Source organism: Lepus europaeus, chromosome 13, assembly GCF_033115175.1.
Source record: "Lepus europaeus isolate LE1 chromosome 13, mLepTim1.pri, whole genome shotgun sequence".
NCBI lineage: Eukaryota > Metazoa > Chordata > Mammalia > Lagomorpha > Leporidae > Lepus > Lepus europaeus.
In genome coordinates, this window is record NC_084839.1 from 80854055 (window position 1) to 80879661 (window position 25607).

The window sequence follows — 25607 nt, forward strand, 5'->3', positions numbered from 1 at the left end:
AGGGGAAGGGCTGGTGGGCCATCATTTCCTGATTACTTATTTTGTTCAAGGCACTGTCAGGCACATTGTGTGAGCTGTCTTTTACTCCTTTGCACCTGCAAAATGGAAAGAGGTGAGGAAGTTCACTCGGCAGCATGCAGCCGGTAACCCTGAGCTTTCTGACACCCGAGCCTGGGATGACAGCATTCCAGACTTTTCCCAGTGTTTGCAGTCCTAAGTACAAGGGCTTCGGCAAGATCTTGTCACCTCTGCACCTGTTTTCACGTGATCTCGGCCCGAAGGGTGCTTAAGAGTTAGATATCCCAGATATGAAAAGGAGTCGGTCCCGCCTCAGGAAACCTAGAAGGCTGCTTGATCTTTGCTTTGTCGGTCCTGGCAAGTGGCAAGACCTTCAGTGCCTGCCGAGGAGCCTTGTGGCTTTAAGTTTAAGCCCTGGTTGGGTGGAGACTGGGAGGGCAGGGGCGGGCGCCCGCCTACCTGAGGAAACCTGCGTGAGGTGTGGCGCGAGCGCAGGGATGGAGGTGGGCAGGGGCGGGCTGAAAGTTGGAGCAAGCAGGAAGTGGAGCGAGGGCTGCCCGGGAGGAAGCAGCCTGGGTGAGCTCCGCCGCGGACGGGGCCCCAGCGACTCGCAGACATGGTGAGCGATCCGGACGGGGGCTGCTTTGTAAAGGGCGGCTGGGGACTGGGGCTTGGCCTTGCCGAGAGGGGAGGGTGGGTGGTGAGGTCAGAGAGCTGAGGCCGGCGCTGTCTGTGGCCTCTCTGACAACTTGGCCGCAAATACTTCTGAGCCGCCTGGGCGGTGTTCCTGTCCCTGCCCCACTACCTCCCTCCCCCGGCCGCGGTGCTGGCCCCGAGCAGGGCCGCGGTGGGGGTTGGGGGGCGTCCGAACTCCAGGCAAAGAGTTGCTGCCACTTTCTGCCCGCCCCCCTCCTTCGCCTCCCCCTGGCAGGGCCAAACTGGGTGTTGTGACACCGCTGGACAGCAAGCGCCTCTGCTGTTCCCGGCTCAGATTCCAGGCCAGCGGCGGCGGGACTTCTCCCGCCGGGCCTCCCGCTTTCTCCCTATGCAGAAACCAAAAGGATCCCTCTGTGTACCGTGTCTAAGGAAGCAGCCAGGGGCCTGTAAAAGACCCAGACGTTGGTTCTCTGCGATAATCCAGCTTCGCCCCACACCCTTGGCAAGGTCCTGGGCCTCCCTCCCCGCCCCCCCCCCCCCCAGGGCCAGGCTGGGAGGCCTGTTTTCCCTCCTTGATCAAGAACCTTATCATGAAGCCTGCGGGATGAGACAGCAGGCGGGCAGCCCTTGTCCTCCATTTCGCCCAGCGCCCAGGCGGCTGTTTTCATTTAGTATCTGCACGGGCAGGCAGCGGCCTGGTGCCCGCGTCGAGGACTGCTGAGAGGTAGGGAAAGCAGAAGTGTGTGCTCAGCGGATCATGGCGCCTTGTGAGGGACTTGTTGGCCCTGGGTCATAGCCATGGAACTAGGGTCAGGCTGTCCAGGAAGCCCCGGAGCCGAAGCAGTCTTCCAGCAGCTGTCCTGGAGCGGGAGCAGGCTTGGGCCAGGTGGGGCGTCCTGCTGGCTGGCACTGACAGGTTTAACGAGGACTCAGGGGGATCCAGGAAGCAAGGGAGGGCTCTAGGACTTGGTGGGTCTGCGCTGGAGGGGGACATTGTGAGATGCCAGCTCTGCAGTGTCCGCGACCCCATGAGGAGGAGGAAGCAGCCAAGAGGGAGTTAGCCATGCTGCTTTCTTCCTTGCCAGGAGCCCTGAGAACCCAAAAGTTTGAGTGATCACCAGCATCAGCTCTCACCTGCTGGGCCTTACAGATGCATTATTGATTACATGAGTAAAGCAGGAAACGATAGTTTGTAAACAATGCAAGCATTATAAAGGCTGACGTCCACCTGAGGCCTTCCGCTGCCCTGGCCTCCGTGGCTGGGTCTCCCTCTGGTCCTCTGCCACTTGGCCTAATTAGCCCCTGTGCTGTGTGCAGGAGACGGCCAGCGGAGGCGGAGATGACCGAGTGCGGAACCTGCAGAGTGAGGTGGAGGGAGTCAAGAATATAATGACCCAGAATGTGGAGCGGATCCTGGCACGAGGAGAAAACCTGGACCAGCTGCGCAACAAGACAGAGGACCTGGAAGCCACCGTGAGACGGGGAGACCCTGGGGACCAAGGGAGGGCATGGTGAAAGGGAGGGGCGAGGGTCTGCTGTTTCTGCTGCCTTTGCATCTATTTCGGGAATTGGCATGAGCTGGGTCCCCATTTCCTATTCTGCTCTGCTCCGTTGATTTGTATGGGTCCAACGAATGAGTCTGATGACTGGGGTGTGGGGTGGGGTGACCCACAGAGACATTCTCTGAGCCACACAGGTGGCTCAGTCAGCCCGCTCATTTTGCTGTGTAGTGGTAAAAGCTGCTGCCTACAGTGCCAGCATCCCATGTGGGCACTGGTTTGTGTCCCGTCTACTCTTAGCTCTCTGCTATGTCCTGGGAAAGCAGTAGAAGATGGCTCAAGTCTTTGGGTCCCTGCACCCACATGGGAGACTCAGAAGAAGCTCCAGGCTCTTGGCTTCTGATGAGCCCAGCTCCAGATGTTGCAGCAATTTGGGCAATGAACCAAGGGATAGAAGACCTCTTTGTCTCTGTCTCTCTCTCTCTACCTCTGCTTCTCTGTGACTCTGCCTTTCAAATAAATCAATCAATCTTTAAAAATATATATATATTTACAGAGGCCAGCGCTGTGGCATAGCCAGTAAAGCTGCCACCTGCAGTCCCAGCATCCCATATGGGCGCTGGTTCAAGTCCCGGCTGCTCCACTTCTGATCCAGCTCTCTGCTGTGGCAGAGCATAGAAAATGGCCCAAATCCTTGGGCCCCTGCACCCATGTGGGAGACCCAGAAGTTCCTGGCTTCAGCCCAGCCCCGGCCATTGAGGCCACTTGGGGAGTGAACCAATAGATGGAAGACTTCTCTCTCTGCCTCTCTGTAACTCTGCCTTTCAAATCAATAATAAAATAAATCTTAAAAACAAACAAACAAAAAGATTTACAGAGAGAGGGAGAGATATATCTTCCATCTGCTGGTTCACTTCCCAAATGGCAACAGTCATGGCTTGGCCAGACTGAAACCAGGAGCCTGGAGCTCCATCCAGGTCTCCTATGTGGGAACAAGGACCCCAAAACTTGGGCCATTATCTGCTGCTTTCCCAGGCACATTAGCAAGGAGCTGTAGCAGAAGTGGAGCGTATGGGATGCCTGTATTGCAGGCAGCAACTTAACCCACTTCACCACAATGCTGGCCCTAGCCCCTGCATTCTTAGATTTCTCTCCTATGAAACATTCTCCCTTTGAAGGCTGACCTTGACAATCATTTGGATCTGATCCTCCCCCCCAATCCCCAGAGAGCAAATATTGATTCTGGGAAAACCTCCCTGGGCCTCTGGCCTTCTCCAGGAGTTATGAGGCAGGCGGTGGAAAATTGCGAGAGTCTTGCTGAGTCAACTTTAAAAAGATGCTGGGAAGAGCAGTGCGCTCCTCCTGTCCTGAGATCCTCTGCCAGCTGAAGGTTAGAATAATATCTCCCACACATCTTGCTGGGCCTTGTTCTCTCTCCCTAGCCGGGGACCCAGGCCAGCTACTCAAGGAGGGAATTTGTGTCCAGCTAAGAGAGACTGGCTCTGGCTTTCTGAGGCCCGAGTGAACTTGAGTAGTGCCTGAGAAAATTTAGTGGGACAAGGAGTCACAGAGCCAGGGCATGTGCCCTGCCCGGAGCCTGCACCCCTCGGCCCCAGGGTCTGCCTTCCCGAGGGCAGGTTGTGCTGCCAGTGTGGACTCCCTGGGTGTGTGCATGTATACCAGATCACTCAGGGGCAGGGGTTCGGCCTGGCAGCTAAGATGCTGGTGAAGACACCCGTGTCCCATGTCGATCTCCAGCTCCAGCTCCCAGTTCCATCTTCCTGCTAATACAGACATCAGGCGATGGTTCAAGTAGGTGGGTCCCTGCCACCCATGTGGGAGATGTCGATTGAATTACTGGCTTCTAGCTTTGGGCCAAGCCCAGACCATTGCAGACATTTAGGGAGTGAACCAGCAGATCGGAGCTCTGTCTGTCTGTCTCTGTCTCTGCCTCTCAAATAATTAAAAAAAAAAAAACAAACCCTCAATGTGCACGACAGTGCAAGGACAAGAGAAGGGAGCACCTCTCCCCCATCATGTCCAGGTGGAGAACTCCCAGGAGCTCAGAATTCCAAATTTGAACCTGTTCCGCCAGACTGAAGATATATGTGTCAACAGGTCAGGATGGGTGATCTTTTAGTTGACAGTTAGTTAACATGATTAAGATGCTGATGGACGGCAAGTGAGTACTGCGGCTCTAGTGAGCGGGGTGGCGGGTCACTCACTGCATCTTATCCCCCGGCAGTCGGAGCACTTCAAGACCACGTCGCAGAAGGTGGCTCGCAAGTTCTGGTGGAAGAACATGAAGATGATTATCATCATCTGCGTGATCGTGTTCATCTTCATCCTCATCGTCGTGCTCCTGTCCACTGGTGTCATTCCCACTTAAGGGGCCCGCCCCATCCCGCCCTCCCCTCTTCAGGGGCAACCCTCCAGAATGGGTGCCAAGAGGGGCCCTTGCTCCTCTCTCTCCTCCTCCCCGGGAATGCTGCTTGGACTCCCCCGGAGCCCCTCTGGTGCAGGATGCACCCCCCCTCCCAGCACCTCGGTCCCCCAGTAGGAGACAGCTGGACTGTGGCTGCGTTCTACGGTCCTTAGAGCAAGTTGGAGAGACCTAGAGGGCTCAGCTGGGACACTGTTGGTGGCCGGGGGGCAATAAAGACCTTCCCGAGTCCCCATGTGTATGAGGCCCTTTGTCCCCAACTGCCCTTCCGGTCTACTCCACCTGAGGACCCCTCTGCCTGAGCAATTCCCATGACAGGCCCGGGGAGGTACATTAGGGAGCTTTCTTTATTCCTATTCCATTTGTTGTCAGGGATCTCGAAAGGAGGTCTTTTCTGGGGGTCTTTTCACCTAGAAAATCCAAAACCTTCACAGCATTTTAGGGTGATGTGCAGGATTCTTACGTGTGCCCCAGGGCTACTGCCACATCCTTTTATTCCTCCGCTTTTGTAAATGCTAGCTGAACCCTGAAGCCTCCCTGGAACGGGTGCTTAGGATGGGGGGGGGGGGCCCTGCCTCTGCCACCGTCCCCACCTCTCTTCTGCAGCAGCCCCACCGTAGCCTAGACCTGAACGCCAGAGGAACTGGACTGCTTTCCTTCTCTGGTGCTTCTGAGTGTTGTGTGTGGTCAGCCCCTGCCCAGCTGGGTCTCTGCTGTCCTGAGGGGGCGAGTGTCTCTCCCCCGCGTCCCATGGCTGGGCACAGTCATTGTCACAGGACAGGGCCCGTGGCCCTCCTTCCCTCCACACACAATGAGCCTCTCTGTCTTCAGGCCCCGCTCCTCCCCACCGGGTCCCACCATCATTGCCGCTCTTCCGGGCACCCGGTCTGCCTTGTTGGGTGGGGAGGGTGCTAGCCCTTTCTGTCTCTGTCGCCTCCATAGGTTTCCCAGAATTGCAAACAACCTGATGTTGGGAGCCAGTGGGGGAAGGGGCAGGCTCAGGAGACAGGGTCTGAGACCAGCTCGGAAGTCTGGGCCTGGAACCCAGCTTTGTGATCTGAGGAGGGCCAGTGCAAGTACAGGGGAGACCTGAGGGCAGGCTTGGCCGTGGCAATGTCCATCCTCGCTCTCTACAGCTCACTCCTAGGCCTAAGGTCCAAAGAGCTGAAGTGAAGACTCTTAGAGACCGAGGCTTTCCCCAGTAAGGGTGGGGTCTGAGCTCCCAGCTCCAGGCCTGGAAGCTCTCAGCCCCTCTGTCACGGGAGGTCTCATCTGAGACGCTGGAGTGAAGTGCTGGTGACTTCTGTGCAGCGGGGAGAGGACAGGAGGGGGTAGGAAGACTCCGCTGAGGAAGGCTCTGGAGTGGCAGCAGCCAGCCCCCTTCCCCATCCCTGAATGGAGGAGCAGGTTCCTATCAGGGCAGGGCTGCACTTGCTCCGGTGCCAAGGACGGGACACAGGAACGTGAGCGGCTTCCCCGTGAGGGTCTGCTTTCTTTTTAAGTTGAGGTGAGATTCACAGGACTTAGAGTATAACATTTCAACATGTACAATTCAGAGACAGGTACTGTATTCAGAAGTCGTGAAGTGGTTAAGACACTGCTTGGCTAAGTGCTTGGGCCCCTGGCCCTGCGTGGGAGACCCGGAAGAAGCTCCTGGTTCCTGATAGGCCCAGCTCCTTCTGTTGCAGCCATTCGAGGAGTAAACCAGCAGATGGAAGACCCCTCTCCACCCCCGCCTCTGTAACTCTGCCTTTCAAATAAATAAATGAATCTTAAAAAAAAAAAAAAAATGCTATTTGGGATGCCTGCATCCCATTGTCAGGGTACCTGGCTCTGAGTCCTGACTGTGTTTCCAATTCTAGCTTCCTGTTAATGCAGACCCTGGGCAACATGGGGAGGGGAATAAGGACTCGAGTAGTTCGGTCCTTGCCACTCTCATGGGAGACCTAGATCTAGTTCCTGGTTCCTAACTTTGGTTTGGCTCAGCCCCAGCCATTGTGGCCATGTGGGGAGTGAACCAGCTGATCAGAGATCTCTTTCTGTTGCTCTGCCTTTCAAATAGTCAATTAATAATTTAAGGGGCCAGTGTTGTGTTGTAGTGGGTAAAGCCGCTGCTTGCAGAGCCAGCATTCCATATGGGCTGGTTTGAGTTCCGGCTGCTCCACTTGCAATCCAGCTCCCTGCTTATGCGCCTGGTAAACACAGTGGAAGATGGCCCGTGTGCTTGGGCCCCTGCACCCATGTGGGAGACCTGGAAGAAGCACCTGGCTCCTGGCTTCGGCCTGGCACAGCCCCAGCTGTTGTGGCCATTTAGGGAGTGAACCAGCAGGTGGAAGATCTCTTTCTCTCTCTGGCTCTCCTCTGTAACTCTTTCAAATAAATAAATAAATCTTTTAAAAAAACACAGTAATTTAAAAAGGAAGAATATTGTGCAAGCATCACTTCTCTAGTTCCAAAACTTTTATGTGTCTGCTTTGGTTTGGGGTGAGATGCACCCACCGAGACCCTACCTGGCTTGCTCATGGCCTCTCGAGTGCCGACAGCGCCTGACAAGGACACTCTACAGATGCTTGTTGAATGAACAGATGATACCTCCCTAGCTCACCTACAGGGTGTCAGATGCAGCACCAAAGAGGGCCCCAGGGCCGGCTCCACATGCCCATCTCACCCACTGGGCTCTGAACTGCATTTAACCTGCAGGCTGGCGCCCGGCAGCACAGCAGCACCTGACCAGGTTGGGGTGTCATTCCAAGTCGGGCGCCGGCGGCCCGGCAGGAGGCGCCCCCACTGACCCCGGTCGCTGTCGCCGGCCGCTTTCGGTTTGTCTTGGTCCCCGTCGCGGCTCGCGGAAGGCGCGCCCCCCGCCCCCGCCCCCGCCGGCCCCGCCCCGCTCCGCTTCCTCCCCGGCAGCTGGCACCGCTGCCGCTGCACGGGCAGAGCAGCCGGGCGCGGGCGAGGCGGCGGCAGCGGCGGCGATGGTGAGCCCCCGGCGGGGCGGGCGGGCTAGGGACCCAGGGCCAGCGCAGGGGTCAGACCACGCATCACAGGTCCGAGACCAGGGGCGTGCGCTCGGACCCGACGAGGTGACTGGCGGCTGCGAGCGGCACCCGGGCTAGACTCCCCCGGCCGCGCTCGCAGCCCGGGAGGGAGAGGGGAGCGTGCGCCCCGTGGGGCTGCCCCGCGCAGCGCGTGGTGAGCGGGGCTCGCGCCTGCCTTTCTTCCGGAGCCAAGTGGCTGGGAGCGCCGGCTTTGGAGTAGGTCTCCGAGTTGGGATCCTGGTTCTGTGACTCCTGGCAAGTCACTTAACCTCCCCGAGCCTCCTTTTCCGCATCCGAGAAGTGGGGTCACCAGTAGCTGCCTTGTTGGGTGCAATGGCCGAGACCCGCCTGGCACTCAACTCACTGCTAAGGAGTGGTAGGTAATGCGATGACCTCTCCAGCCCTTCCCGGAGGCGGTAGGAGCCAAGCCTGGCCCTGGAGCTGGAAACCTGAGCGGGATGGCTACTGATTCCAGCCCCATGGCAGGGTGGATGCAGACAGACACTCCCCCTCCCTCGGGGAAGAAAAATGTTTATGTAAAAGTTCATTGAAGTTATCTGAGTATGGCCCGATTCCTTTCTAACCTCTACCTAGTGACATGTCCCTGGGTTGAGTCACCCCCACTCTGGCTACAGCCTCTGGCTTTGTCCAGTCTTGCCAGGCTGAGATGTTAGGGACAGCTGGTGCCAGCACACCCCCCTCCCCACCATTCCCCTGTCCCAAGGTCTGTGGGAAGGTGGGCCAGGCAGGAAGCAGGCTTGGTGCTTTAAGGTTCTGCCTTGGAGAAGTTGGCAGAGTGATGGATGTGGCCTGGCTAGGGGTCCTGATGCATGGCCTGGTCCCCAGGGAAATCAGGCAGGAAGAGGAAGTGGAGCAGGAAGGTAGCACTGAACTCAGAGGCCATGCCAGGAAACTGAGCGGGGCCCTGAGAATAGAGCCGAGTCCACTTCTGAGTGTGCAGGACGAGGGACCTGGCAGGGCTAGGGGTGGGCTTTTAAGTGACCCCTAGCTTCCCAGCTGAAGAGGAAACTCCTGAAATGAAGGCTGAGGCCAGGATAATTTGTTGGGGAAAACTGAAAAGCTTCAGGACCTGAACAAATAGTGCACTAGAGTCTGGAGAAGGTACACAGTCGCCCGCTGATATACGCTGGGGATTGGTTCCAGGACACCCGTGGACACCAGAGTCTGCAGAGGCGCCAGTCGCTTTTACGAAATGACCTGGTGTTTGTATAGAATCTGTGCACATTCCCCTGTAGACTTAAATCATCTCTAGATTACTCAGGATACCTCAGACAATGCTTTATACTATTGTTTAGGGAATAACATGACAAGTCAAAAAAATCTGTGCATGTTTGTACAGATGTAATTTTTTTTTATTTTTTATTTTTTTGACAGGCAGAGTGGACAGTGAGAGAGAGACAGAGAGAAAGGTCTTCCTTTGCCGTTGGTTCACCCTCCAATGGCCACCGCGGTAGGCGCACTGCGGCCAGCACACCGCGCTGATCCAAAGCCAGGAGCCAGGTGCTTATCCTGGTCTCCCATGGGGTGCAGGGCCCAAGGACTTGGGCCATCCTCCACTGCACTCCCTGGCCACAGCAGAGAGCTGGCCTGGAAGAGGGGCAACCGGGACAGGATCGGTGCCCCGACCGGGACTAGAACCCGGTGTGCCGGCGCCGCAAGGCGGAGGATTAGCCTGTTAAGCCACGGCGCCGGCCAGATGTAATTTTTTTAAAGATTTATTTATTTTATTTATTTGAAAGGCAGAGTTAGAGAGAGAAAGAGAGAGAGAGAGAAAGAGAGATCTTCCATTTGCTAATTCACTCCCTAAATGGCTGCAATGGCCAGGAGCCAGGAGCTTCCTCTGGGTCTCCCACATGGGTGCAGGGGCCCAAGGACTTGGGCCACCTTCTGCTGCTTTCCCAGGCCATTAGCAAGGAGCTGGATCAGAAGTGGAGCAGTCAAGACTCCAACTGGTAATCATATGGGATGCTGGCACTGCAGATGGCTGCTTAACCTGCTACGTCATAGTAGCAGCCCCCAGATGCCATTTTTACAAAGTATTTCCGGTCTGTGGTAGTCAGACCCACAGATGGAGAACATGCGGAGGGCTGACTGTGTTGATCTGTCTCCCCCACCCTCCTGTCTCCCAGCCTCATACTCCCATCCCTTCTTTAACTCCTGTCCCTTTCTCTTTCTGAAACTTTCACTTCCTTTTCCCCCTCACCTTTCCCTACCTGATCCTTCTTCTTTTTCTGCTTTTCTCTTCTGTGACTCATTCATTCAGCAATAATTTCATGGGCATTTCCTTTGTGCCAGCCGTGATGACAGGCACAGGGGATCAGGGAGGAGCAAAGCAGTACGGGAAAGACACAGGTGAATGAGTAATTACTTGAGTTAATCTTATAAATGGGCCTCTCTCCAAAGACTTTGTGTTTGGAGCCGCAGGCCTCCCTCATGTGCACACAAGCATTGAAAGGTGTGGTGGTCTTCAGCCGGCCAGCTAAAGCACTGAACCTCCCTTTATCTGCACCTAACTTACCACAGGGGTTGAGATGCTGATCCCCGGAATCTATGTTGGTTCAACTCCCAGAGCTTCTGTTCCCTCTGATCGTGGCTGGTGATTTAACATCTCTGCCCCAAAGTTTCCTGTAAAGCTGGGAGAGTAATGCTGTCTTCAGTGGACTGGTGTGAGGAATACGTGAGATGGAGATGGAGCAAATGAACAGCCAGCAGTGCAGTGCCTAGCTCAGGGCACGTGCTGAATGAATGGCGGCTGCTATTACTGCTCAGGATGTCAAACCTAGGGCTGGCTCCATGGCACAGTAGTTAATCCTCCGCCTGCGGCGCCGGCATCCCATATGGATGCCAATTCTAGTCCCGGCTGCCCCTCTTCCGATCCAGCTCTCTGCTGTGGCCTGGGAAAACAGTAGAAGATGGCCCAAGTGCTTGGGCCCTGCACCCACATAGGATGACCTGGAGGAAGCTCCTGGCTCCCACTTGGGAGACCAGGAAGAGGCACCTGGCTCCTGGCTTTGGATCGGCACAGCTCCAGCCATTGTAGCCTTCTGGGGAGTGAACCAATGGATGGAAGACCTTTCTCTCTGTCTCTCCCTCTCACTCTCTGTAACTCTACCTCTCAAATAAATAAATCTAAAAAAAAAAAAAAAAAAAGTCAAACATTTCCAACAGCCTGTAGCACCCAATGGGAAGAAATGAGATGCTGGTTCTCAAAGGCCCACAGAGGGTTCTGAATTGAAGCACCCAGGTCTGCAATGGGGGAAGACCTTGCTTGGCTGAGCATGTTGTAAAATGATCTAAGAGGCTTTGCGAACCACCAAGATTGGCAGGGAAAGAAGCTGGGGAAATGTGGGCTACACCAATATTAGTGACTCTTCTTTACTGAGCACTTGGTATGTGTCAGCCATTGTGCCAAGCATTTTGTTTACGACCTGTTACATAACCTTGAGCTGGCATTATGAGGCAGGTGTCACTATTATCACCACCTTACAGATGAGGGGTGTGGAGGCTCAGGAAGGCTGTGTCCCCAGTCTCAGTCACTCAGCTGGTGAATGGCAGAGGCAGGATTTGAACACACAGAGGGATGCAGCGCAGAGCCCCGCCCACACTTAGATTCTGGGCTCAGCTGAGTGCTGACCCAGGGAGGAGATGATAGCCTGGAAGCTGCACCCATGTGATGACACTGAACAGGAGAGAGGGCACGGCAGGGAGGTTTGAGAGAGCTGTGTTTTCGGAGAAGGAACCCAGAGTACGACACCCGGAGAAGCCCGCCTGGAGATTTGTGCATTGTAGGAGGATATTCTGTGCAGAGTGATGGTCTGTCAGAACACTTCCTGTGTAACTGTCACCCTCTGTGTGGCAACAAGGACTCCCACTCTCCCTGGCTCAAACCCTCAAGCCTGAGCGGGTGTTGTAGCGCAGCAAGTTAAGCTACCATTTGTGATGCCCGCATCCCATATCAATAGTGCTGGGTCGAGTCCAGGCTGCCCTGCTTCCAATTCAACTTGGATGAAGTTCCAGGCTCCTGGCTTCTGCCTGGCCCAGCCCTGCCTGTTGTGGGCATTTGGGGAGTGAACCAGCAGATGAAGATTCTCTCTCTCTCTTCCTCCTTTCTTTCTCTGTTGCTCGCTTGCTAGCACTGATTTCCCAGGCGCATTAGCAGGAAGTTACATTGGAAGTAGAGCACCCAGGACTTGAAAGGGCACCCATATGGGATGATGGTATCATAGGCAATAGCTTAATCCACTGCACTACAATGCCAGCCCCAGCTCTGCCTTTCAAGTTGATAAAAATAAATAAACATGTTAAAACAAAACCAAACAAAACCCCTCAAGCTTTGTAAGCCCCTGGCAGCTGTCAGAAGTGCCTTTCACCCACCTTCCTCTTTGTGCTCTCTGCTGCTCCCCTTCCTTGTGCCTGGTGGGCATCTTCCCACGCTCTGGCTGATGGCATTTCTCCCCAGCTGTATGGCTGGCTTCTCTGCCCTGGCTTTTTTCACTTCCATCTGTGCCTGTCTAGCACCAATGGGGAAATGTTCTCCATCACTGCCCTTGGCCCTGTGCACCTGTGTGTTACTATTCCCTCCAAGCCAGCCTCCTCTACTGGACTTTTACTGCTCTCTCCAGCCCCACCCTGCCCCTTCACCCTTACCCTCTGTCTGCTTCGTCACTGTCTGGGGCATTCCCCCGGCTCTAGGCTGCAGTGCCCCAGCTCCAACCTATCCTGCAAGGGTTCCCCTATCCCATGCTTCCAATCACAGTTCTCACCTTGTTACTTGCACCCTCTGTGGGCAGCCACATCATTTACAGCTCATATCTCACAGTGTCACTGTTTACTCTTCAAAGAGGGGCGAGAGAAAGGGAGAGAGGGAGAGAGGGAAAGAGGGAGAGAGAGGGAGAGAGAGAGAGGGAGAGAGGGAGAGAGAGGGAGAGAGAGGGAGAGAGAGAGGGAGAGAGAGGGAGAAAGAGGGAGAGAGAGATCTCCTTAAAAGATCGGGCAGCACGGCCCTTGCCTCCCCCCTTGCCTGGTGCTTTATCTCGCGCGGTGCCAGCAGACACCTGTGCATACCGTCTGTGTCCATTTTCCCCTGGTTGAGTGGGCCAGGGAGAGCCTGAGACTTGAGGGTCTGACGGCTCTGTGTTTCAAGTGTGTTCTTTTCAGCCTGGGTCCATCTTGGCTCTGGATAGGCCTGGCTTCGCAGTGGCGAGACTGCTCCAGATTACAGCTGGAGGCCCAGCCAGCTCTCCGCGGAGAATGTGACCCCACATCACCCCTTGTTGGAGAACGAGAACAACAGCTGTCACATTCAGAGTAGCAAAAATAATGCCCAGCACCCCACCAGTCTCTAGCAGTGATTCTTATTTCCAAATTATTGTCCATCCCCGAGTTTTTGCCTTAGACCCTTGGAATGTGGGGGAGTTCAAAGGACCACATCACGGAGCCTCATGGAGTAATAGGGCAGCCATGGCAAGGAGGGTGGCTGGCTCAGGAAAAGGGAGAAGGAGGGCAGCTTCCCTGCCCTCCTTCACCCTTCCTCTGTGCTCCCCAGTTACGGCTTCCCCCAACCTGTGAGCGCCCCTCCTCCCAGTGCTTTGCCTGACCCCGCTAGAAGGCAGGTTGTTTTTCTGGCTCATGAGTAAACACTGACCTATTTGGGTTTCAGATGCCTGGCCCGCGAAATTCCTGCTGGGCTGGATAAACACACTGGGAGAACATCTCTTGAGAATGAGAGTTGCTTTTGGATACAATGCAAGTGACCCACTGACTGAGTCCTTGCAGCGGTCAGCACTGTGCCGGCCTCCTGGGCCCCCCAGGATGGTGGCAGATGGAGGCAGGGCCTTGCACTCCACCCTCTCCCTGGGAGCTTGTGGTCCACTTGGAGAGCTAGGACTCATTCACTGGGAATGCGTGGAGACCGTGTGCAAAGCAGCTGCAAGCATCCTGAAGGGGGGATTCTTGCGTGAGGAGGAGGTGGTCCTCTGTGACCACTGGATCCTTCCCAACACTTAAGTCCTCTGCTTTTGAGTGGAGTTCAGTTGAGTGCCAAACGGTCTGCTGCAGACAGTGGCTATGTGGGCTGGCAGGAAAGGGAGCTTAGCTGATACTCTGCCAGGAGGAGGTGAGGATCAAGGCTGAGGTGAGGAGCTGCTGGGCTTTGCTAATCTGCTGATCGTCATCTCCCTGAAATGTCCCAGCACCTGCACCTGCCTCCTGCCCCGAGTCTCTCTGGCCCAGGCAGAGCCCAGTGCCTATCTTACTCATGACCCAGACGTTTCCTTTCTCCTGTGCCCTCAACCTCTCCCGGCTTGCAAGCTGCCCTTCCCTTTCCAGCCCTCTGAAAGGAGCTGTGTTTCTGTTAGGTGAGGCTGCTCAGGCTGGGAAAATCCAAGGAAGGGTTGGTCTCTTGGCAGTGAGCTGGACCCCAGTGAAGACCCTGGCTATCTGGAAGTGGGAGGCCAGAGGCTAAGACAGCTGAGCTTCCCGGGCAGAGAGGGAGTGACTGTGGCCGCTGATGTGGTCAGCGGGCTCCTGACCAAGAGGCAGAAGTGGCCAGGAAGGAGATCTGAGTTGCTCAGTTTCGGGGAGGAGAAGAGGGTTAGGCTGGATTGATACATGCTGATCCCAAATTACCTTTTTAGCCTGAAGGGTGCGTTTCTTCCTGTCTGGCTGCCAGCCAAGTGGCTTGGCTGCCTCTTTAGATCAGTGGGAAGCCACAGGGCAGGTGCTTTGTGGGAGGGTAGGGTCCTCGCTGGAATCCAGGACCGACTTATGTCCTGCCTAATGGGCAAGGGGAGGAGACTGTGAGACCAAAGGTGAGCCACGGAGGCCACGTGCCGTGCCGTGGTGCAGCAGGTTAAGCTGTTGCCTGGGATTTCTGTATCGTGTTTGGGAGTGCCGCTTAAAGTCCCAGCTACTCTGCTTCTAATCTAGCTCCCTGCTAAGGCACGTGGGAGGCATCTGCTATGCACCTGGGAGACTCCTGGATGGAGTTCCTGGCTCCTGACTTCAGCCTGGCCTAGCCCTGGTTGTTCTGGTCATTTGGGGAGTGAACCAGCAAATCAAAGGTCTCTCTCTGTCTCTGCCTTTCAAATACTATTTTTTAAAAAGACAGGAAAAAAATTTTTTAAATGGCGAGTGGCATTTACCCAGCCCCACCCCCTAACACATCACACCCTTACACGAAGGATCCTGTTACTTACATGTTGAATCCACACACAGTGGGGGAGAGGACTGTAGGTCTCAGGGCCAGATGAGGGCCAGATGGGGGCCTCATGCAGCCCTGACCTGGGGCTTGGTGCCCAGGCAGGGAAAGAGTTGGAGCGATGCCAGCGGCAGGCCGACGAGGTGACAGAAATCATGCTCAACAACTTCGACAAGGTCCTGGAGCGCGATGGGAAGCTGGCAGAGCTACAGCAGCGTTCGGACCAACTGCTGGACATGGTGTGAGGCCCGTGGGTCAGGGAGGGGAGGGAGGGGCTGGGCGCAGGCCTTGGAGGGAATGCTCGGGCTCTGACCAAAGTATCCAGACACTTGGTGGGAGCTGGGGGGGGGGGGGGGCTAGGGGCCAGCATGGGGGCCTCTGGGTTTCTGAGGCACTCCTAGTAGGTATGCAATGGCCTGGCTTCAAAAATAAGACATTCTTGATTTTGTTGTTATGGGAGAACATAAAATTTTGGTTTATGTTCTCCCTTAATTTGAAGCTATGTAGCTTCCTAAGGGTGGGGACTGGCATTGTTAACAAGGGGGCAGGGGCGGGTTGAGCCAGCAGGGCAAAAAGTCAGGGGTTACACCAGTGCCTGAGGCCAGGAGTGAGGCTGGGAAGATCCAGGGCAGGTTGTGGAGGAGGGGGACAGGGAGGGGAGGACGCAGGAGAGAGGAGGCCTTCCGGGGCCAGGCTGGGAGGCGCTGGTTCTGAGGCCATGGGGCAATGCTAACTCCCATTGTGTCTGCGGGTGTCCACAGAGCTCAGCCTTCAGCAAGACAACCAAGATCGTGGCCCAGAAGAAGCGCTGGGAGAATATCCGCTGCCGCATCTACTTGGGGCTGGTGGTGGCCGGTGGCCTGCTCATCATCCTGATTGTACTGCTGGCCGTCTTTCTCCCACAAAACAGTGGGGACAGTACTGCCCCACAAGCCCAGGATGCAACCACTGCCTCAGGACCTGGGGAATGACCCAGCTGGGCCTGGGAGAGAGGCCGAAGAGCTGCACGGGCCAGTTCTAGTCTCCAGAGAACCCTGCTATTGGCTCCTTTCTGAGCCACCTCAGTGAGTGCCAGAGGGCAGCCCGGATGTGGGTACCTTTGCATCTCCCAACAAGCCCCAGACTGGCCCTCAAGGGCAGCCTCCTGCACTGGCCATGCCGGGCCAGCCCCACCTGGAGCTCAGTAAAAGCTGCTGTTGGAAGAAAAGATGATGATGATGATGATGTGTGCTTCACGTGTACATGTGTGTGTCTGAAGCCCCCCAGGTTGGCAAATCCTGCTCTGCCTCCACCCTCAGGGCTGCTTAGAAAGCCTGCCACCCAAAGGACTCCACCCCAGTAGTATAACCCGCTTCCGATTCCCTACTTGATCCAGCCCTACACAGACAGACCTTTCTGAGGTGTGGGAGTGAGGACACAGTAGCCCCCAAACCAGATCCTTGAACCCATCTTCCACTTTGGAGCCAGGATGAAATCTGTTGTTTTTCTGACATCTTGGAGGGGGGAGCTGAGAGATGGGGTGCCAAAGAGGAAAGGACTTCAAAACTCTGTAAATGAGTCTCTCACCATCATCTAGACCTCCCCCCTGCTGCCCCTGAACACTTTCCCCTCCCCAATTTCTCCGGCCCAGGTTCTTCTTCAACCTTTACATACCAGAATGCAGGTGCCCAGAGCTCCTGTGGTGCTGTGGACACAAAGTGTAGCCTGGAGTTTGTCCTGTAGGAAAGGATTCATTCGGGCTTTTTTCAAAGCTCCAGGGCCACCCACGGCTAGGCAGGTGGTACCTTCAGGGCCTCAGCACAGATCCTCATGCAACATCACAGAAGGCCAACCAAGATGGTGGAGGCAGGGCAGCCTCTCCCTGGGTCACTTAACTGCAGCTCAAACTCAGGTGAGTGGCAAGGGGAATTCAGAGTCAAGTGTGTAAAATAAGCAGTTGCTTGTTCAGTAGAGTGAGGGCTACCAACAGGAACAACCACAAGCTCTGAGAATTGTGTGGAGCTTCATCCCTCGCAGAGGTCACTGCTTTCCCCTTCCGGTGGTGGGAAAGACGGGTCCAAGCCTTTAGCCCTGCCGTTGGTCAGCCACACCACTTACAGGCTGTGTGATCTGGGTGAAGCCACTGCTGTAACTCAGGTTTTACTGATGTAAAAAGGACATAAGGACGCATAGCTCCCAGGACCACTGGGAGAATTACTGATGCGGTGTGGAAAATATCCATCAGACAGTACCAGATGCCAACCAGTGGCTGTCCCAGTCATTGAGGGCAGTGGTTCTCTCATTAGAATCGGCAGAACTTAAATCAGAATCTTCTTAGGGCATCAGCCCTGGAGTTATTTTCTAAAGCCGCACCTCTCATCGTTCGTGTGCAGCCAGGAATACAAATGTTGTGGTTCGAAGCCCTGGTTATACAGATGCTGGAGAGGAGGTTGAGCAATGGGCTGAAGGTCACACAGATGGGCAGTCCAGGGACAGGTGAAGCCCCAGGGCACAGACCTCTGCCTTTTGGTTGGGAGGTTTGCCCCGCCCTTTATTATTCTACCTAACACGCGAGAAATGCGCAGGCTTCCCCGCTCCCCGCCCTCCGCGGGCTGGGGAGGAATCAAGCGCAAACCACTGAACCAACTTGAGCGCAGCGGGGCGGAAGGGCCCCGGCGGGGACATGGGCAGAGCCGCGCGCAGAGCCGTCGTTCCAGCCGGGCTCGTAGAACCTTGAGCGCGCATCCCGCGTCCGCCTCTCCCGAGCGCGCGGCCCGCGTCCGGTCTCCAGCATCGCATGGCCGAGGCCCTCGCGGCCTCAGGGCACACTGAGGACCCTAACTGCTCAGACGCCCGGCCTTCCGGAGCACCAAAAACGCTATCGAGCCAGAAATTCCCGGGAATTCTCTCCGGTCTCGGATTCCTACAAACGCTTTAACCAGCCCTGGTTTCTGCCATTGGCTTTACTCCTTGATCATCTGATTTATCCTAGCCAATGAGAGGCGCCCAAATTACTACTTCCGGCTTTTTTTTTTTTTAGTGAGCCACTATACCCGCCCGTTAGATACTCTGATTGGCCATCCTCTCTCAACTTGCCAGTTTATTGGCCAGCACCGTGAGGCTGCCATCGACCCGGGGCGGGGGCCCGAGCGCGGTGTCAGACCGTGGAATAGCCATGGCGTCCTATTTTGATGAACACAACTGCGAACCGTTGGACCCAGAACGGGAGACGCGAACCAACATGCTGTTGGAGCTCGCAAGGTGGGTGCGCGGTGTTCGGGCGTGCGTCCGGGCAGTAGGTTTCTGGATTGGGGCTTACTGGTTAAGGATTATCTGGGGTGGGACGGATAAATAATCTGGAATATTAGTCCGGAAGGCGAGATTGGGGGGTTTTCTAGGGGCCGAACCGGGGCAAGGAAGTTGGTAAGATTGGAACTGGAGGGTGGTGAGAGTCGGGTGGGAGGGCAGCCAGCTCTGGGAGCCAGGGGTGAGCCACCGGGGTTAGGTTCGGAAACTCGGAAGCCCACACAGCCAGCCCGCAATCTGGCTCTGCCAGTTCGTTCCTGCGTGGTCTGAAGAACTTATCTGAGTAACAACCTATGTGCAAAATGGGAATGATCAGTCTGCGTGCTGGGGTTATCAGACAGCAGCTGTAAAACTATTTCCCATCCTGCTTTTTATCTCATTAGCACCCCCCTGAGGGTAGCTGTTACTGCTATTGGCTGGATAGGGCATTTATCTGTTGGTGCCCAGTAGGTGATGGACAAACGGGAGGTCTGGTTTTCCTGGGGTCCAACCTTGCACCCTCCTCCCCAGGTCACTTTTCAATCGGATGGACTTTGAAGACTTGGGGTTGGTAGTAGATTGGGATCACCACCTGCCTCCACCAGCCGCCAAGGCTGTGGTCGAGAACCTCCCCAGGACAGTCATCAGGGGCTCTCAGGCTGGTGAGGCCACTCATTCCTCTTGTTGTTGGGGGCAAGGTGACAGATGCTCCCCCTTCCTCCAGCAGGACTCTGGTCTGGCCGTCAGTGGCCAGGCCAGGGCCAGGGCGCCCTTCAGGAGTGGGAGCTGGGCAGGGGGACCTGCGGGCAGCTCTTCTGATCAGCACTCCCTCCTAAAGAGCTCAAGTGCCCCGTGTGCCTTCTGGAATTTGAGGAGGAGGAGACTGTCATTGAGATGCCTTGCCACCACCTCTTCCACGCCAACTGCATTCTGCCCTGGCTGAGCAAGGTACTGGTCTCCTTCTTCCAGTCCTCACCTTGCCCCAGGCCCAGGTCTCTAACTTGGTTTACAGACTGTTGAGAGATCAGGGAAGGGTGGGAGTTGGGAGTTGGGAGGTGATTCTAAGGGTGAAGATCAGACCCCTGGAAACACTGCCCTGCTTCTCCCAGACAAATTCCTGCCCCCTGTGCCGCCACGAGCTGCCCACTGATGATGACACTTACGAGGAGCACAGAAGAGATAAGGTAGAGGCTGGGGTGGGGGGCTGGGATGGTTTCCCTGTGCCCCTTGCCCTCACAGCTCTCCTTTCCCACTTCAGCAGGCGTGGGTAGACCTCAGAATCTCTGACCGCCTTCCCAGAGGCTTTGTGGAGGGGTTTAAGACCAGGGAGAGCCAGCCCAGCCCAGCCCCTCCCCCAACAGACCTTTAGGTTTGGTCCCTGCCCAGTGTGCCCTCTGTCTTCCAGGCTCGAAAGCAGCAGCAGCAGCATCGACTAGAGTACCTGCACGGAGCCATGTACACGTGAGGCGGCCGGGGCTGAGCGCTGGCTGGCAGGCCACAACAGCTTCCTCTTGCACCTTGAATCCTCATTAAAGGTTTCTTTATCTGCCTCACCGGGGGTTTCACATCCTCCACTAGGTCTCTGTTGCTGTTGGTGAAGGTGGTCCTAAACCACGAAGGCAGGCGTCGGGCTCTTGCTCCCTCCCTGCTGGCCCATCTACACTCAGGGCAGCGGAGCCCGAGTCCAGGAACCTTGACCACTGCGCCAGCCAGGGCTTGGGCCTCTGTGTTTTTATGGTTCAAAGGCACAACATAGCAGGATCTGGTGCCCAGGAGCCACTTAAAGCTGATAAACCAGCCCCCGTCCCCATCCCCCTGCAGTTCCTAGTTAACCTTGGAACTTTTAGTTAATGCTTGGAATCCCACGGGTTTTCCTGTGGCTCCATTGAGAACACTGGTTTTAACGTTTTTAAAGCGGCTCCCTAGAACACCCCCCCCCCCCCCCGCCCTGGCTAAAGAATCAAAGCTCAAACTAGATGCCTAGCGGGGGAAGGAAGTGTGAGGTGATCAGACCAGGTCAGCTGTTTCGTCTGAGAGGCCTAGAAAGGAACACAGGTCCCCAGGTCCTTATGGGGCATCGCATGGCACCTGGCGTCCCGTGTTGCTGGCAGTCCTGCTCTTACAGAGCAGTGGGCTGGACTCCAGAGCTTCCTCCCCTCCTTTGCTTAGGGAAAACCATCCTGGACCAGGCCTTCTCTGACTCTCCAGAACAGACTACAAAGATGCAAATTAGAATTCTTTTAATAGGTATATATAAAAAAAAAGTACTAAAATACCCCCGTGGTTCTGCTGTGTTATTTGCCCTAAAAGAAGTGAGAGGCAGAGTGAAGAATCCCAGTGCAGCTCAGTGGGCCCAGATGTGGGCTTTCCCATAAACTAAGGCGTGCCCCCCCCCGACTCCTATCCCCTCTGCTGTCCCCAGCCCCCCAATTCCTGCAGCAGGAACCCCAGTGGTCTGGCTCTGGCACTGGGATAAGAAGGCACCTGAAGGGCTGGCTGGGCGAGTGAGGACAGGTGACCTTTAAACACAAAACACCACCTCAGCGTGGGGGAGCAGGTCATGCCGCTGAGGCAGCCGGCAGGGCCTGCTCCTGTATGGCACGGGTGGACGTGGGCTGGCCACTTCTCTGCAAGTGGGGAAGCCCAGATCCCAACAGAATACTTTTCTCAGCACTGTTTTTGGTACAAAATAAACGCAGATATGGGGTGGGGTGCTGCGGAGGCCAGGCCAGCCACCCTCCCCAGACTTCAGATCATGGCAATGCTCTCGGGGGTGCAGTTGAGGTGGGTGGAGGTGCTGCTGCTCCCGGAGGATTTGCAGGCCCGGCCAGGGGCAGGCTGCAGTGCAGCCACCAGTGTGTCTGAGGAGATTGCCCCAAACTCATAGCTGAAGGTGCCATAGAAAATAAGGATATCGATGACAAACACCCACTCGCACAGCGCCGCCCCGTGCTGCAGCTGAGAACTTTCGTGGACAAAGAAGACACCACCTAGAATGAGGCTAAGGAAATGTTCATGAGGATGTGTGGGCGGCAGGCCATAGCGCCTGCCCCCCCCCCCCCCCCCCCCCGCCATCAGCCTTCCCCCCAACTCCCCACCGCCATCCTGGATGGGAGAAGGGCTGGGCTAGAGGATGAGTTCTTGGCTGCCCAGTCCTGGAAGGATACTGAGGACCAGGGTGACGAAGGCGATGACAGCCAGCACACTTCGCAGGTAGGCCACAGCCAGATCCAGGGGCGTGGCAGCCCCGTGGTAGGAGAGGGCGCAGTGCAGGCACACAAAGAGCAGCCCCGCAGGGAAGGCCACGCCAGCTCCCACGTAGTGCAGGGACTTGGCGTGATCCACCTGGGCCCAGACAGAGGGGCTGGTCTGTGACGAGGCCCCAGCACTCCACCACCTCCTCTCTCCTTTCCCTCCCACACCCTCCTTCCCCAGCCCCCAGCCTTGAGGTGCTGCTGCCCCTGCAGGCAGCCAGGCCCTGTACGGGAGAGTTCAAGGGGCCAGGTTGGGTGGGCAGGAGGGCACCTGAAAGTTGCCGACCACCACGAGGCCCGCGGCGTTGGTGCAGCCCGTGATGAGTGCCGTGGTGTTAACCCAGGAGTGCCGGCTCTGCTCCAGGAGCTGCCCGTAGCGCAAGAGGCAGATCAGGGCCACTGCAGGAGGAGAGCAGGGCTGGGGCTGGCTCTGAATCCTTCTCCAGCCCCGGCCCCACCCAGCGAGCCTGCCGGCTTGCCCGCAGCTCTGGTGCTCCTGCCCTGAGGGCTGGAAGGCAATGGACAGGCATGTGGTCAGCTGGGTTTCCTCAGGCCCGGACCAGCAGGGTGGACAGTGTGGGCTATGTGGGAGTTGGCCTTTGGCCTTAAAGGAATGGGAGAGACACAGGTTGCCCCGCTTGCCTTGGCCCTCTGTGGGGGAGGGTTGAGCTGGACGAGGGCTTCCTGGGCCTTTCTGGGGAGGGGACATGTGCAAGGTGGGGCTGCGGGGCCAACTCACCCATGAAAGCACCCATGTTGCCAATGAGGCTGAAGAGGCAGCTCTCTGGGGGGTATGTGCCGCACTTGCTGAGGGAGGGGCAAGGGCAGAGTGAGAGGGGAGTCCCAGGGAAGCCCCGTTCTGGCCCGGAGGCTCTCCCCTGCTTTATCTGTGCCCATTCCTTTGCAGGCAAGACACTGATTTCTGAGCTCACGTGGGGCGGGGGGGGGGGGTGAGGGGGGGGAGAAGAGAGCAGCCAGGAGTGGTCAGTAGACCTGAGATTCCTTGCCGAGGCCTGCGGCTGGTCAGGCTTTCCTTAGCCCAGAACCTGGGCTGGGCAATCAGAAGGCTCGAGCCTGGAGTCTCATGCCTCCACTCACCAGCTGTGTGGCCCGGACAAGCGACAACACTGAGCCTCGGTTTCCGAAGCGATAAAATGATAGAAACAATAGCTGCCTCACCGGTGGGAGGAGGATGAGAGACTACGTATAGAGGCCCAGTGCATCGTGACTGCCCCTAGGATAACGGTTATTCCTGACCCCCGCGAGCAGCCAGGGCCATTTTGGAAGTCTGGGAGGGCTGAGGGTCTCCCTGACCTGCCCAGGTTCCAGGCCTTACCTGATGAGGGGGACATCGTCCAGGGTGCAGCAGGTCTTGGGGCCCCCTTGCTCAGCTGGGTCAGGAGAGCAGGACTCGTTGTAGGACCTGGCAGGCAGGACAGGAAGTAGACTGGGGGAGGGGGTGCCCTGGCCTCTGGCTTGTAGTTTCAAGTCTTAAAGAGGGACCTCCCCAGCAGGGGCAGGAGAGCCGCACCCCAGGGCCTGCCTGCAACAAGCCGGAGGGATGAAGGGATGGTGGGAAGTGGGTGGACGGGCAGGGAGCCATGCCTGGGGGCTCGTGACACTGGGGACTGCACTGGCTGGGGGACAGAGCGCAAGGGAGCTTTAGGTGAGGCTGTCTGCAGAGTGCTCCATACCAGTTCTCCACAGGGCACACGTGGCGGTTCATCACGGCCATGGCGTACCTGCGGGAGCAGAACTGTCACCCCGCCCCCACCCCTCCCAGCCTGGCCGCCCCCCACCAACTCCTCTCCTCCACTCTGATTTCTCGCCCCAGTCAGCCTCCTTGTCCTTGCTGGGGGCTCAAGTTGGAGTGCCCTGAGGCTTGATGTTACCACACCACACCCAAGCCTGCCGCATGGCCCTCTGGAAGTCGTCCCCTCTAGAGCTTACAAGTCAGTCTGACAGGGAGACGCTGCTGGACAGCAGTGGTGCCAGCTTGTCCCAAGGGGCGGTGTGCCCAGGCACCAGGCCAGGCTTTGGAGACAGCCAGAGTGACCCCGGGTACCACCCTGGAGCCTGCAACGGGACAAGGGGCTTTGTGTGCCCCCCAGCTCCTGCCGCCTCCCCCTGTACTCACACAGTCCATATGCCGGTGATGGAGAAGGCTGACAGGCTGACAGGAAGGAGGATCCAGGCGGTCATGAGGGAGGGGAGCCAGGGTGGTGGTGGTGTGGGGGGGAGGACAAGAGGTAGGCGGGGAGGAGGGGGCGGGCCACAACCATCAGCTGCCCTGGCCTGGTGGGGAGAGACAGATCAAAGTCCAGGGTCTGGTGAGCGGCCAGGAGAGGGGGGAAGGGGAGGGAGAGAGGTGGTCAACACCTCATCCGGAGCTGCCCTTGGGCCTAGGAGCCCATTAACTTCGGGCTGAACCCTGGCTCCTACGTGGACACCCCTGGCATCCACCGAGGGGTCTCCGCGGACCACCCCAACGCCACCGGCATGCCGAGAGATTCAGGCTGAGCTGTAGCATCTGGAAAGCGAGTCACCCTCCCTCGCCTGAGAGACCCGGGTTGGGAGAAGGCTGGAGCTAAGACAATCGAGGGGTCCACGCCAAAGAAAGCAGGGACGGTGTGCGGGGGCCCGGTGGAAGGCGGTGAGGCGGCGGCGCGCAGGCAACCACCTGATCACGGCGCCCTGGCCAAGGGGCGGGTTCACGCGGGAAGCCCGGTCCGGCCCCCGCTCGCGTGGGCGCGGGGACCCCAGCGTGGGCAGGAGCCCGCGGCCGGCAACCCTCCCGCCCCTGGGGACCTGCGGACAGGGGCCTCCCCAAGGAATCCCTAGAGGCCCCAGGAGAGGAAGGAGCCCAGTACGCACCTCCCCGTAGCGCCCAGCCGCCGCGCCCTGCTCGGCCCCCTCGTGGTGCCGTCTCCGGCTGCGGCCCTCGGAGCAGCCCTGAAAGGTTTAAAGGGCCGAGCGGCCCCGCCCCTGGCGGCCCCAGGCCGCGCCGCGCCGCCCGCCGGGACGTGGAGTCCGCGCAGCCCCGGCCCCGGCGCCCGCGCCCTGCCGCAGACTACAACTCCCGAGCCCCCTCGCCGCGTCACGGGGGAGGCGTGGGCGGCGCCCCAGCTTGGGGGACCTGAGCGCCGAGGGCTGTGGCCCGGGGACCTCCCAGACACCGAGATGCTGGCAGGACCGCTCGTTTACCTCGTTCCTGCGGCGGAAGCGCCGGGAGGCAGGGACAGTCAGCCTTTCGGCTCCACCTGTGATTGTCATCGCGCACGCGGCTGGAGGAAGCCTCCTCCCGCCCCCCTGCACATTTTGCAACCTGGACCCGGGGCAGTGAGGCTTTGGAGAAGCTCCCTCAACGTGGCACCCCTGTCCCCGGCCCGAGACGGGTGCCAGAGAAGGGAGCACAAAGCCTTGGTTGTTCCTTAGGAAACTCAGGCGCCTTGACTTTGGCCTGTGCTTCCCGCAGCTCCGCAGGTTCGGGAGGAGGGTTGCTTTCAACAGATAAATGTTGTTTTTCCTGGCGTACGAGTACACGGAGTGCCGGACAGCAGTCGGTGTCCGACTGCTCAGCACTTGCTTGAGACGGAGACCAAAGGTTAGCCATTCTAAACAGATTCGTGAAGGTGTCAGTGTAGGGGAGGTAAGAATTAACACGGCCAGGTCTTGCCAAGCAATGAAGAGGAAGGTGAGAGGGGCGTCAGGATTTAGGAAAAGGAAACGGGATAGTGTGGCAACCATCCGCTGGCTTCACCAAACTTTGTAGGTCAAGTGTCCACTCCTGGACATTCTTTTCATGACCGAAAAGGGTGGAATACTTCCTGTCACATACTTCAAGGGTGACTGCCAGCCCCGTGCTGTGTTGGAGCACTGGTGAGCTAACCCCAGGGCAAATCCTGATCTGAGGGTGTGCGGGCCCAGTCGGTTGCAAGCTGGGAAGTGACACTGATAAGGCAAAGGTTATGTGCACAAACAGGACCCTGTGCTGCGGAGAGATGAAGAAATCCTACAGTGGCATGAAGGAGAGAGCGTTTCCCAGTCACATCAAGAAGCTTGGCTGTGTGGAGCCAGGACTACAATACCTGGCTAACTGGGTGAGGGAGGACAAAATCCAGCCCACCTACTTACTAGCCAGGCTCTGTGCCCGAGGACAGAGGAGGGTGTCTCTAATTCGGAGGAGCCATGGTCCTGCCCAGCAGCCTTCCCACT

At 57.3% G+C, this 25607-nt stretch overlaps 4 protein-coding genes across 6 annotated transcripts; 3 read left to right on the plus strand and 1 right to left on the minus strand.

Annotated features, from left to right (window-relative positions):
* Window positions 1-527: 527 nt before the first annotated feature.
* On the plus strand, window positions 528-4848 carry VAMP8 (vesicle associated membrane protein 8). The gene is made up of 3 exons (XM_062209768.1): window positions 528-637; window positions 1993-2148; window positions 4420-4848. The coding sequence occupies exons 1-3, from the start codon at window positions 635-637 to the stop codon at window positions 4561-4563; spliced, it is 303 nt and encodes a 100-aa protein (XP_062065752.1). The 5' UTR covers window positions 528-634; the 3' UTR covers window positions 4564-4848.
* A 2681-nt stretch (window positions 4849-7529) lies between these two features.
* Window positions 7530-16091, plus strand: VAMP5 (vesicle associated membrane protein 5). 3 transcript variants are annotated; one of them, XM_062209773.1, is made up of 3 exons: window positions 7530-7595; window positions 14976-15113; window positions 15636-16091. In XM_062209773.1, the coding sequence occupies exons 1-3, from the start codon at window positions 7593-7595 to the stop codon at window positions 15843-15845; spliced, it is 351 nt and encodes a 116-aa protein (XP_062065757.1). In that variant the 5' UTR covers window positions 7530-7592; the 3' UTR covers window positions 15846-16091. The 3 variants fall into 3 exon arrangements, with proteins under 3 accessions (XP_062065757.1, XP_062065755.1, XP_062065756.1); XM_062209771.1 differs by lacking the exon at window positions 7530-7595 and adding an exon at window positions 7837-8031 and having other exon boundaries at window positions 14976-15115; window positions 15636-15845; XM_062209772.1 differs by lacking the exon at window positions 7530-7595 and having other exon boundaries at window positions 12619-15113.
* Window positions 16092-17957: 1866 nt separating this feature from the next.
* On the plus strand, window positions 17958-19691 carry RNF181 (ring finger protein 181). Its single transcript, XM_062209770.1, has 5 exons — window positions 17958-18114; window positions 18670-18800; window positions 18977-19086; window positions 19248-19322; window positions 19544-19691. The coding sequence occupies exons 1-5, from the start codon at window positions 18029-18031 to the stop codon at window positions 19601-19603; spliced, it is 462 nt and encodes a 153-aa protein (XP_062065754.1). The 5' UTR covers window positions 17958-18028; the 3' UTR covers window positions 19604-19691.
* A 670-nt stretch (window positions 19692-20361) lies between these two features.
* TMEM150A (transmembrane protein 150A) lies at window positions 20362-24334 on the minus strand. The gene is made up of 8 exons (XM_062209769.1): window positions 24267-24334; window positions 23530-23687; window positions 23087-23134; window positions 22729-22815; window positions 22132-22199; window positions 21664-21791; window positions 21306-21483; window positions 20362-21128 (listed from the first exon to the last, which is right to left on the minus strand). The coding sequence occupies exons 2-8, from the start codon at window positions 23592-23594 to the stop codon at window positions 20887-20889; spliced, it is 816 nt and encodes a 271-aa protein (XP_062065753.1). The 5' UTR covers window positions 23595-23687; window positions 24267-24334; the 3' UTR covers window positions 20362-20886.
* Between the last annotated feature and the right edge of the window lie 1273 nt (window positions 24335-25607).